The 13052-nt window shown below is 38.8% G+C and overlaps 1 protein-coding gene across 3 annotated transcripts in view; it reads right to left on the bottom strand.

The window, feature by feature from the left end:
* Positions 1-403: 403 nt before the first annotated feature.
* LOC104590541 (phytochrome E-like) overlaps positions 404-13052 on the bottom strand; it is a 70074-nt gene continuing 57425 nt past the window's right edge. Inside the window, exons 4-5 of one of the 3 annotated variants that reach the window (XM_088899971.1) lie at positions 896-1118; positions 404-688 (exon numbers count right to left, since the gene is read on the bottom strand). In XM_088899971.1, the coding sequence (XP_088756097.1) occupies positions 911-1118 (208 nt within the window). In that variant the 3' untranslated portion in view covers positions 404-688; positions 896-910. Of the gene's footprint in view, positions 1119-13052 lie in introns of all 3 variants that reach the window. The other 2 variants (XM_088899970.1, XR_016083619.1) reach the window with 2 other exon arrangements.

The following is a 13052-nucleotide window of genomic DNA, read 5'->3' as shown; positions in this document are numbered from 1 at the left end:
CATCTAGGTTGATGCTGCAGACCCTCAGCTGATGTACCAAGATAAATTCTCAGCCTACACTTTCAAATACTCAGCATCTAAATTTCCATTACCCCATTCATGTGGCATACCATACCTAGGCCATTGAGATTTTATGAAAAAAAAAGAATGTTGATCTTAGAAATGTGTGCCATTGTCTCACTTTTTTGATTTAGACACCAAATTAAGTTGGTGGAAAAGAGTATGACAGTATGTTTTGAGCTGGACATTGGCACACAGTCTCTGTTACTGTTTACTGAAAGCATTTCTTCCTGTATCAAGTATTAACTCTGTCCTGTTACAATAGTTACTAATTTTTTCACGGCATCCTCAGTAGTTTTTCAGTGGCATCAAACCTGAAGCTTATAGTTTCTACCAAGAAGCATTAATACAACATTATAATTTGGCTTCTCTATAAACATGGTGAAAGGATACAATAAATTTTACAAGTCAAACTCACTGAAAATTACAAGAGTGAGAAGATACAATAGGTTTACAAGTGAACTCATTGAAAATTACAAGGCCATTAGCAACAAATATCTTCACTCAATGAATCCAATATTTTGTCCCTTTACAAAGTGATCCACAACAATGCTCGAAGTATACAATCAGGACCTGGTGAGGTGGCAAGGGAAAGCCTCTACATGATGCAACTATCGACAGCAAGAACCTGAACAATATAGTTTCATTGAGGAAGATGAATATAATGGAAATATTTGGTAACAAGTAACTGAACACTGGTAAGACTGCATGGAGCTATGGTCAGGCCCTTTGAAATGATGGATCAAATAGATGTGATATGCAAAAGTTAATCAGGTTGAATTCATTCATGTAGGAAAAACTGTTTTGGAGGGAAAAAAAAGGTCAGCCTGCTCACATTTAACTGCAACGCCTAGGATCTCTTTTTGGTTTGAAATTCAGTATCAATGAGGAAGTAACTTTTTCTGGGCTCCCTAACATAATGGACATGACCATTCATCAACTTGAGAAGCTTCCTAGACATGCTTAACCCAAGGCCTTCCAGTGAAGACCACTGAGTTCCTCCTTCAAACATATCTTGGACAAGCACTGAAGGAAGACCTTGACCAGGATGAGTCATTCTGCATGAACAAAGGAAGAAAATCAATCACCTTAAGATTAAGAGCATTTTTTAATTTAAGTCGATGCAGTAAATTTGATACTTGTCTGAAGAAAAAAAATCATAATTGGTTAACCACTGGCATAGTTGTAGTAATTCTTTGTGTTCCAGTTTGTTTTATATTCTATTCACACGACTTTTTTTTCCCAAAGAAAGTAAAGTACTTTATTGTATTGAAATATACTTTCCAAGATATATGTCAACCCAAGTATACTGAGAAACTTACAAAGGGCTGTACAAAAAGACTTTCCACAATATTGTTCACCCCCTCTGGAGCAATGGTGCACTTGTTGGAATCAGAATCTAGGACCATCAGGTAAGCCATAAGCATAGGGCTGCAACTTGGGCCAGGTTAGCCTTGAACACGACCCAAAATGTAATGGTTGAAAAATATGACCTGATTTAACTTTGGGTTGGGCTAGGGTTGAAACCTTGGCCAACCCAAACCGGACTTCATATTTTTATGTATAAATATTATATTTATGTATGGTTGGAAAAGCCTCTCTATATGTGCAGGGGTAAGGCTGTGTACATTTGACCCTTCCCAGACTCGGCATTGGCAGGAGCCTTATGCACTGGACTGCCCTTATGTATTTATTATGCAAGTAGTACTTGTGTATATATGTATGTATGTATGTAAACAATTTTAAGTTTAAAAGGAAAAATTTTTCTAAAGCATGATAACTATGTCCTTTATAATAATATTAAAACTGAATTGACCTCAATCCTTGAGTCTAGGAAATAAGAATATTTGGAAAAAGTAAGTAGAAAAAGTTGGGCCAACCCGAAAAAGTTCATGTTGATCTCAACCCAGCCTGACTTGCACCCCTAGGTAAGAAGTGTTTTTAGAGAGCAGAGGTGAGGTTCTGGTTGTCTTTTTTGGTTTGGTCGACACTATGATAGGGCTGGGATCTTGGCTCTTCGTTGGGATTTGAGCCTGATGTGCTTATTGGGATGTGAGAGTTGAGATGATGGGGGATTTGCAGGTTGTTATTGGTTTGCTTATTGGGATGTGGGAGTTTAGTTTGCTGCCATCAAAGTGAGGTGGGTACCATTGTAGTGCCCTATCCTCCATGAAAAAGGATTCAAATAGTTTTATAATCTGAGCCTAGTGACATTATTTCACCAAGATGTTCTCCAAAACCTCCTCTTTATGCCTTGACTTATCCAAGAAGATCCTAGAATTCCTCTCCTCCCAAATGGACCAAACTGTAATTGCTCTAGTGCACCTCCATAAAGTTCTACCTCTCTTTCTTGAAGGGGAAAAGAAAGTGGGTTCCCACATTGAGGAATTAGACGAGTATGAATCCCAAACAACCATGAATGAGTAGGAGAGTGGGTTGAGGTGGAAGCTGAAGAAGTTGAAAGAAGTCCTCTATGCATAAGTGGATTAAGGAAGGTGATGGAAACATCAAATATTTTCATGTAGTAGCTAATGGGAGGAGGAAAAATTGTCGCTAAATTATAGATAGATGGACAAGTGATTCATTCTCAAGAAGAGATAGCAAGGATTTTTGTGGACCATTTCAAGTCAATTTTGAGAAGACCTCTGTTGTCCCAAGAGATATTGGGAGATTTAGATTGGTCTCGGCTGGAGGAGAATTGCTTGAGATGGCTGGAAAGGGATTTTGAGGAAGAGGAAATAAAACAAGCGGTCTTTTCTATGGATAAATCAAAAGACCTAGGACCAAATGGCTTCACCATGGCTTTTTATCAGGATTGTTTGGAAATAGTTGAGGACTTACTTGCAGTATTCAAGGAATTTGAAGGGAGACATATAATCAGCCCTAGAGTTAATGACACTTTCTTAGCCCTTATTCCTAAAAAGATTGATGCTAAGCAACCTAAAAACTATAGGCCCATCAGTTTGGTGACTAACATATACAAAATTCTGGCAAAGGTGCTATCTTTAAGGATCAAAAGAGTCTTATCCTCTCTCATTATCCACGCTGAAGGAGCTTTTGTACAAGGCAGGAAAATTACTAATCAAATACTGATAGCGGATGAGTATGTAGAAGATATGAGGAGATCTCGGAGTTGAGGCTTTGCTTGTAAATCGGACCTTGAGAAGGCATATGATTTGGTGGATTGGAGCTTTCTCTTATAGGTACTTGGGATTTATGGCTTCAGGAAAGAATGGTGTAACTGGATCTCTAGATGTCTCACTTTGGTTCATTATTCTATGCTAGTCAATGGAGTGGTAAGAGACTTCTTTCCAACTTGTAAGGGTTTAAGACAAGGTGATCCACTCTCTCCTTTCCATTTTACTTTGGTGATGGATGTGCTTATTAAATGGATTTCCAAAGAAGATAAGGAGAATGTATTAAGTGGTTGTAAGATTGGTTGAAATAGTGTTTTAGTGACCCACCTTCAATTTGCGGACAATATTATCATATTTTGTGAGGAGAATTTCTTGAGATGGCTGGAAAGGGATTTTGAGGAAGAGGAAATAAAACAAGCGGTCTTTTCTATGGATAAATCAAAAGACCTAGGACCAAATGGCTTCACCATGGCTTTTTATCAGGATTGTTTGGAAATAGTTGAGGACTTACTTGCAGTATTCAAGGAATTTGAAGGGAGACATATAATCAGCCCTAGAGTTAATGACACTTTCTTAGCCCTTATTCCTAAAAAGATTGATGCTAAGCAACCTAAAAACTATAGGCCCATCAGTTTGGTGACTAACATATACAAAATTCTGGCAAAGGTGCTATCTTTAAGGATCAAAAGGGTCTTATCCTCTCTCATTATCCACGCTGAAGGAGCTTTTGTACAAGGCAGGAAAATTACTAATCAAATACTGATAGCGGATGAGTATGTAGAAGATATGAGGAGATCTCGGAGTTGAGGCTTTGCTTGTAAATCAGACCTTGAGAAGGCATATTATTTGGTGGATTGGAGCTTTCTCTTATAGGTACTTGGGATCTATGGCTTCAGGAAAGAATGGTGTAACTGGATCTCTAGATGTCTCACTTTGGTTCATTATTCTATGCTAGTCAATGGAGTGGTAAGAGACTTCTTTCCAATTTGTAAGGGTTTAAGACAAGGTGATCCACTCTCTCCTTTCCATTTTACTTTGGTGATGGATGTGCTTATTAAATGGATTTCCAAAGAAGATAAGGAGAAGGTATTAAGTGGTTGTAAGATCGGTTGAAATAGTGTTTTAGTGACCCACCTTCAATTTGCGGATGATATTATCATATTTTGTGAGGAAAGCGATTTGAGGTCAGTGAGCAACTTTAAGGATCTAATAATTGGTTTTGAGAATGTCTCCAACCTTAAAGTCAACTTTGAAAAGAGTTGTGTGGTAGGTGTCAATTTGGAGGATAGTGAGGTTGAATCTATTGATGCTTGCTTGGAACGCTCTGTTGCCTCCTGGCCCATGACTTATTTGGGTTTACTTTTGGGTGGGAATCCTAAGGAAAGTAGTTTTTAAAATTCAGTTGTAGAGAAATTTGAAAAAAGACTGGCAACATGGAAAAAGAACTACATCCTTGGGGAAGGCTAGCTGTGATCAGGGCCATGTTTACCAATCTTCCGGTGTACTTCCTTTCTATTTTCAGGATCCCTTTTAGGGAAGCTAAAAATTGGAAAAGTTGATGAGGGATTTTCTATGGGAACCAAGGGGCCAAAAAAGGACCATTTAATAAGTTGAGAGATAGTTAGTTGTAGCAAAGAGGGAAGGGGGATAGGTTTAGGGAATTTTGTTTTTAAAAATGAAGCCTTGTTGGGGAAGTGGCTGTGGAGATAGCTGGTGGAGAGAGAGAGAGAAAGTTTGTGGCATAGGGTGGTGGTTAGCATTCATGGCTATTCTGGTTCAGGTTGGGATGCCAGAGCATCTCGTTGGGCTACCCCGTCAACTCCTTGGAAGGCAATACATGGAATTCTTCCCAAATTTCTCCAATATGTAAGGTATAATGTTTCTTTGGGCCAAGGTTCAAAATTTCGCATCATATCGGACTGTATCGGCCGAAACTTATTGTTTTGGCACAAGTCCAATACATGGAACATATAGAAATCATTTGTAGCATTCCTTATTGTATGCATCAAACAGATATGGGCCTATATCAGACTGTTTCAGGTCCATATCGGCCGATACAAACCCAAAACAGTCCGATACATACAATTAAGTCCCCTTCTCTCTCATTAATTTCATTAAACTATATTTAAGGCCGAATTGTCTCTCATTAATTTTGTATTTACTCTTACATTTAATTGTAATTTCTCTCTCTCTCTCTCTCTCATTAATTAGTTAATTACTCCTATAATTAAATTTGAATTTCAATTTTAGCGCCTAATTGGCATTCTCTCTCATTAAATTCGTTATGTTAATATAAAGCTACAAAGCTTAGCAATAGCAAGACTCAAACCTTGGCAATTAGGTTTTAATGACTAGAGGTTCACCACTGAGCCACACTCATTTGCTTGCTATAGATTTACACATTTTTATTTTTAAGTAAAAGCTCTCTTTTTCTTAGTGTATGCTTCTCAATAAATGTTAGAATTAATTATTAAAATTTATATATTAATAAATATTAAGATAAATTATATCCATATACGTTTTAGTTTTTTGTTTGCTTTTTTCACATTTTAGTTATTCCATCTTTTGTCAACAGTTGCTAAGTGTGTCCCGATATCTCAAACTTTATATAAACCATTAAATTGCAGTTTTTTTTTTTACTTTTAATTAACTTATTTACAATCATATAAAACTTATAACTATTGTTATTAATATATATTTTAGGATTTATTGAGTTTTCTATCATACTTATGCGTATCTTGATTTTTCGTTCGTATCCATGCGTATCCAAAAAGTATCCTGATATGTCTCTTAAAGTTGTCTTTTCGATACACCTTGCGTTTCCGATACTTTAAACCTTGGTTCAGGCAATCTAGTTCTTTTTTGGGAAGATACCTTGGTAGGTAATTTGCCTCTTAAAGATCTTTTCCCCTCTCTTTACTCTCTTTCCCTTTATAAAAAAGAGCTTATTTCTTCTTTCCTTTCCCCTCCAATCCTCCCTCTTTCTTTGGGATTTTGGATTTCGTAGAGGCTTGCGGGAAGCTGAACTTCTTTGTGTCATTGAGTTGCTTTCTTCTCTTGGCAATGCTTGTTTAGACCCTTCTTCTTTTGATAAGAGAGTGTGGATCCCTCCTTCCCAAGGCTCTTTGACTTGTGCTTCTTTTTTCAAATCCCTCTGTTCTAGTGATGTGCTTGGGTCTTTCCCTATGTGAGAAGTTTGGACCAAGCCTATTCCCCCCAAAATAGTTGTCTTTTGCTGGGAGGTGTACCATGGTAAGATTAATGCTTTGGAAAACTTGCAAAAGAAAAGACCTTTTTCGTGTCTATCCCCAAACTGGTGTATTTTGTGCAAAACCCATAGTGAAGACTGCTACCACTTATTGATTTCCTGCCTCTTTGCTGCAGCTCTGCGGGATTGGATGTCTGATTTATTTGGATGCAGGTGGGTTCTGCCATCAAAAGTAAAAATTGTTGTTTAGCTCGTCTACCTTTGTTTGGCCAACAAAAAAGGGAGATGCATGTGGAGATGCCTCAGAGCAGCCACGCTGTGGACTATTTGGGAAAAAAGGAATTCTAGAATCTTTCTTGACAAGGAGAGAACACTTTCAATAGTGAAGGTTAACTAGAGCTATACACTGGCTGAGAACCCTAGACTCCTTTACTCCCTTTTCCTTTGCTGATTTTTGGAGAAGCTGGGCTGTAATAGCTAACATGTCCTCTAAGAAAAATAAATCTGCAGCTGTTTGGGCACCTCCTCTGGAGGGTTTTATGAACCGAATTTTGACAAGAGATGTCAAGGCAATCCGGGATTTTCAGGAATTGGAGGAGTCTTGAGAACTGAGGAGAGCAATATCTTATCACTGTTTTCAGGCCCTGTGGGAGTAGGTGATTCTATAAGGGCTGAGCTGCTGGCTGCTGTACAAGGAATTCAAATTGCCAACCAACTTGGGGTAGAGAAATTACTGATTGAAGGGGACTCTAAGGTGATTGTGGGTTGGTTGCTGAATCCAGATTCAGTCACTTGGAGCTATAGGGATCTTATGAAAAAAATTAAATGGTTGACAAGACACATGACAAATAGAGTCCAATGGGTGGGTAGGTCAGCAAATGCTTTTTGCCAACTTTCTTGCCAAACAAGGGGTATCTAGGGAAGAGCTATGTTGGGCAAGTTTGTAACTTTTTTCTTGTTTTTCTTGTTTCACTGTAATGTTTAGGAGAGGCTGCACCTCGTGCCTCTCCAAGGGATGCATGTAACAGCTTATCTTCTTTGATTAATGAAATTATCTTTCAACTATAAAAAACAAAGAGCATCCAAATCAGTGGGAATTGACCATGTGCAACCAAACAAAGATAAGAGTCTTTCCCAAATCCATGTAGCAAAACAACAGGAGATTAGTGGGTGACAGGGAGACTCACCACTTGCCCAAAAAAGAGAGCAAACATGTGGGAACAAGCACAAGAAAGGTCTTCTTTCTCACAAAAGATCAGGTGTCAATTTTTTGGTGAAACACCTCCCAGAAAAAAAGCCTTATTTTTTTTGTTAGACACTAGAAAACTAGGAGCTAAGCCAACAAAAACTCATATTGATCCCAATCATAAACATAGTGATGATCAAGATGAAGAGTTTCCTGATAAGGGTATTTTTTCAATGTCTAGTTGGTAGGCTGTTGTATTTGTGCTTGTCTTAGTCTAATATTGCTATGTTATCAGTGTTAGTATGTGCACAATCTTTGATACTATTGTAAGAACAGAGAATTGTGAAAGTCTATAGTGCTATAGTGATCATTAAACAGTGTGAATTCCGTAATTCTGAGACAATAGACTTGCAAACTCAGTAGCTACCTTGTGAATTCTAAGAGAAAATGAGCTGATGGTAGTCTGACGCACTTAAGTAATTTAAGATATAAGAAGGCAAGGGAGTTGTAGTGATGTATGGTCATGGGAAAAGAGAGCTATGTACCATGAAGAATGTGCACGCGCTATAGCTCAGAAAAGAATGAAGTAAAGGCAGATGTGGGAATCTCCAGAAAGTTCCCTTGTGTTTCTACAATTGACCCGATAGAGAAGGGACAAGGTAAGAAAAAGAGAGAATGACAGACCACTACTTTTCTCTTTGTCGGTTTCAGGGAGACAGGAGCTTTTCAGATCTCAGCCTCGGGAGATTCTCGAGGATCTTCCCACTCACCATTCCAACTTTCAGATACAGAGAGGCCAGCTAAGCCTATTCTCCAGCATTACAGATGAAGGCAGCAAAGCAGATATCATGTTTAAAGAATTCTTAATTCCAACCATGGTCACCTCTGAGTCTCTGACATGAAGACTATACATACGTTGATTGGGTTAGTTGATTTGGTTCTATTGATGATAGGCATTTTACTTCAGACTACCATACTTTTGTTCTTGGCAATTTACTGTAACAAGATATAGCAATCCATGGTAGCAAGATCAAGTGTTGAATATAGGACTATGACACATGGAACTTCAGAGTTTTTATGGTTGAAAACTTCTTTAGGAGAGTTGAAAATATTATGTGATGGTTCAATAGAAGTTTACTAGGGCAATCAGGTGACTATCAGGATTCCTCATAATCTGATACATGATAAGACCAAATACCTTGAAGTGGACTATGACTTTAATAAAGAGAGAGTTAATGGTGAAATTTGTCTACCTTTTCCTGAAATCTGAAGATTAACTAATTGATATACTTACCAAAGATGCCATCAAATAAAATCTTGTGGACAATTCAAACAAAATGGGCATGTTTAATACCTATGCTTAGCTTGAGGGGATTGTTGAGTAGGCATGAATAATTGATAATATTGAGTTACTGGGGCATTTTTGTACTTTAATCTCTTTAAATAATTTCCAATGGAAGGATCAATGGCCCTATCTCATATGCTTGCATACAACTCTCTTATGCCATCAATCCAAGTACCATCCACCAGGAAGTTTTATGTTTCAGGATAATCTTGGAACTCTATATTAATCAGAAACACTTGACCTTACAAATCAGAAAATGTGCTAGCCAAAGCAATGGCTAGGCAAGGGGTGAACAGGGTACAAATGTCCCAGGGCAATTTGTTGTAAGAAACTAACTGTAGGGTGGGGAAAATGTCTCAATAAAGTGCTTGTCACTTTGCTTCTTGGGAATGTTTGGCATTCTGTACATATTCATTCTTTTACCTAATTAATAAAATTCCCACAGTTACTAATAAGGAAAAAAAAAAACAAAAACAGAAACAGTTCATTCAGCCAGTGACAGCCAGACAACCATAGCATTCAATTATTTAGCATGTTTCAAATGTCAATTGAACTGGATATTTATTGTTTCATACATTTTTAGTCAAACCAAATGCATTGGAAGTTTTCTCTCCCTCTCTCTCTAGTCCTTTTTTATTTTCACCTCCCTTTTTCTTCCCACCATAATTCAAGGAATACTTCATCCCCAGAAAATCTATCCCTCATACATTTTTTCCTTTACCCTTTTATATATATATATTTTAATATATGGAACCCCTGAACTCAAAATGCAGGGTTCAGTCTGAGGAGGGCCACTTTGTGCAAAAGAGCCAAAGATCAAGTTCATATCTAGTTCACCCCTCCAAGGCCCCGGATAGCTGGTACTATCATTGGGTAATGGTCCCTTATGTTAAGGATCAAGAGAAAGGCCTTATCAGTCTTTGTACTGCTCCACCTTCCCTTAATTGAATAAGATTCATGTTTTTATTGCTCATAAAGAAAGGTCTGCCTCCAAATGAAGGCCTTTTACCCTATCCGCCATTAACGAATATTCTGAAATGGTACCAAACCAATAAAAAAAGCTTAAATGGAAAAACCTAGGAAATGAGAACCTACATATGATCCCATCAGTGGCTTCAACGTGAAGGTACCATCTGCATATCTGGCTGAATGGCTCAAACTACCAGTCTTTGAAGAATGAAGAAATAGTTACCAAGTCACGAGTGTGGGGTTCCATACCCACACTCAGGCTCTAGTAATGTGTGGTTCCATACCCACACCTTTTTTATTTCCTAGTTATTTTTTATTTTCTTTTAAGATTGGGCCGGCTGGCCTTATTATGTTTTGTTTTACTAGGGCTAGGACTTTATGTTTTTCTCTCCTATTCTTGTAAGGAACCAAAGGCTATAAATAATAAAGTGTATGGGGCAGAAGATAGCAACAACCGAACCCCTTCTTTCTTCCTCTCTTTTCTTCCTTCCATTCTTCTTCTCTCTCTCTCTTTTTCTTCGAACCTGTGTGTCTCTTCTCAGATTACACAGCAGCAGTTCTAATTTATTCAAGTTGGTATCAGAGCACTGTAATCTGAGGAGCTATACTCGAAGTAGCAAAGAAGAGAAGAGAACCACAGAACTGAAGAGTACAAGGTACAAGAAATTACTGGGATGCCCCTAATTAGTGATGGGACACCTGGATGACTTAAATCATTAAACGGGATTAGGCCCATTAACACAGGTCCAGTTACAAGATAAGTTAAACATAAGAATGGGCTAATAAGAACTCTTATCAGCTGAACATCACTCTAACATTCTAACACTCCCCCTCAAGCTAAGCATGGATATCAATCATGTTTAGCTTGCCAAGTATGTCCCTGAACTTTGTTGTTGCCAGCCCTTTTGTTAATACATCTGCAATCTGCATCTCTGATGGAGTATAAGGCACACAGAGTTCTCCTGAAATAATTCTCTAACAAAGTGTCGATCAATTTCAATATGTTTTGTCCTGTCATGCTGCACGGGATTGTTGGCAATGTTGATAGCAGCTTTATTATCACAATACAGCTTGAGAGGACCCTTAGTCTTGATACCAAGCTCATTAAGGAGAGTTCTGAGCCATAAGAGTTCAGCAACCCCGTGTGCCATAGCCCGGTATTCTGCTTCTGCACTTGATCTAGCCACAACATTCTGCTTCTTACTGCGCCATGTGACTAGGTTTCCTCCCAAGAATGTACAGTAACCTGAGGTTGATTTTCTGTCTCCAACAGACCCAGCCCAATCAGCATCAGTGTAGGCTTCGATTTCAAGTCTGCTGTTTTTCCTGAATAGAATTCCTTTCCCTGGGCAAGTCTTCAAATATCTGAGAATTCTTTTCACTGCTCTCATATGAGGGGTCTTTGGTGAGTGCATGAATTGACTGACAACATGCACTGCATAGGCAATGTCTGGCCGAGTAAGGGATAAGTATATCAGTTTTCCTACCAATTTTTGGTAGCTTTCCTTATCACAACATTCCTCACCCATTGATTCTTGTAATCCATGGCTTGGTTCTATTGGAGTGTCTGCTGGCCTGCACCCCATCATGCCTGTTTCCTCTAGGAGATCTAGCACATACTTTCTTTGACATATGTAAATTCCTTCTCTTGATCTAGCAACTTCAATCCCAAGAAAGTATCTCAGATTTCCCAGGTCTTTGATCTCAAATTCTAAAGCTAAGAACTCCTTCAGCCTCTTCATCTCTTTCACATCATTTCCAGTAATCACCATATCATCCACATACACAATGAGTGTTGTAAGTTTGTCATCCTGTCTCCTTGTAAACAATGTATGATCTGCATTGCTCTGAGTGTACCCTACTTTCTTCATGGCCAAACAAAGTCTCTCAAACCATGACCGGGGAGATTGCTTCAAACCATATAATGCTTTCCGTAGTTTACATACCTTCTTTCCAACATCATATCCAAGTGGGGGTTCCATGAATACCTCTTCATGAAGATCACCATTTAGGAAAGCATTCTTCACATCCAACTGATGAAGTTCCCAAGAGAATTTTGTTGCTAGTGACAGTAGAACCCTGATTGTGTTGAGCTTTGCTACTGGGGCAAAGGTTTCCTTGTAGTCAATTCCTTCCTTTTGTGTAAATCCCTTTGCCACAAGTCTGGCCTTGTACCTCTCAATTGACCCATCTTCCCTGTGCTTTACTGTGAATACCCACTTGCACCCAACAGTGCCTTCCCCTCTGGCAGGTCCACCAATTCCCACGTTCTTGCTTTCATTAGGGCTTTCATCTCCTCATTCATGGCTTCTTTCCACCTTGGATCAGATGCCGCCTCTGAATACCTGGAAGGGACACATACAGAGGAAAGAGCAGACACAAAGGAATGATAGGCAGGGGATAAGTGTGAGTAAGAAACATAATCAGCTATGGGATGCCGAGTGGTACAAGAACGAATAGGCTTACGGAGAGCAATAGGAAGATCCAAATCTAAATTGAGTGAGTCAGAATTACCTTGGATTGCAGAGACAGATTGATCTGAGTTCAACTGGTTGCAATCATGAGGTTGAGGGCCCTTCTTCCTTCTACTGTATTTAAGTATCTCTTTCTCTTGTTTACTGGAACCTTCAGAAGCATCAGCCGAATCTGGAGAAGTAACTGGCATAGTGGGAGTCTCACTAGGTTGACCTGGAATGTTACAACTAGTAGTAGTAGAAGGTGATGAAATGGGAACAAAAAAGAAGGGAGAATGAGAATCCTCTTCCAACCCACTACTCTCCCCCTGAAGAGGATTCTGAGAAGACTGGAAATAGGGTTGAGACTCAAAAAAGACTACATCTCTGGTGACATATTTTTTCTTGGAGATAGGATCATAACACTTATACCCCTTTTGCGTAAGAGAGTACCCCAAAAATATTCCCTTTGTAGCCTTAGGATCCAGCTTGGTTTTCTTTGGATCCTTCACATGTATGAAGCATGTACAGCCAAAAACCCGTGGGGGAAGAGGAAATTTTGGAAGAGGGACACAAAACAGAGAAAGGGGTCTTCATACCCAGTACCTTATATGGCATCCGATTTATCAGGTATGATGCAGTGAGAACAGCTTGAGACCAATATTGCTTGAGCACATTGTGTTGGAAAAAAGGG

The sequence above is a fragment of the Nelumbo nucifera genome, chromosome 3, assembly GCF_055504915.1.
Source record: "Nelumbo nucifera cultivar China Antique chromosome 3, China Antique-T2T, whole genome shotgun sequence".
Classification (NCBI taxonomy): Eukaryota; Viridiplantae; Streptophyta; class Magnoliopsida; order Proteales; family Nelumbonaceae; genus Nelumbo; species Nelumbo nucifera.
The sequence above is the reverse complement of the archived record's forward strand: the minus strand, read 5'-3'. Positions and strand labels throughout refer to the sequence as shown.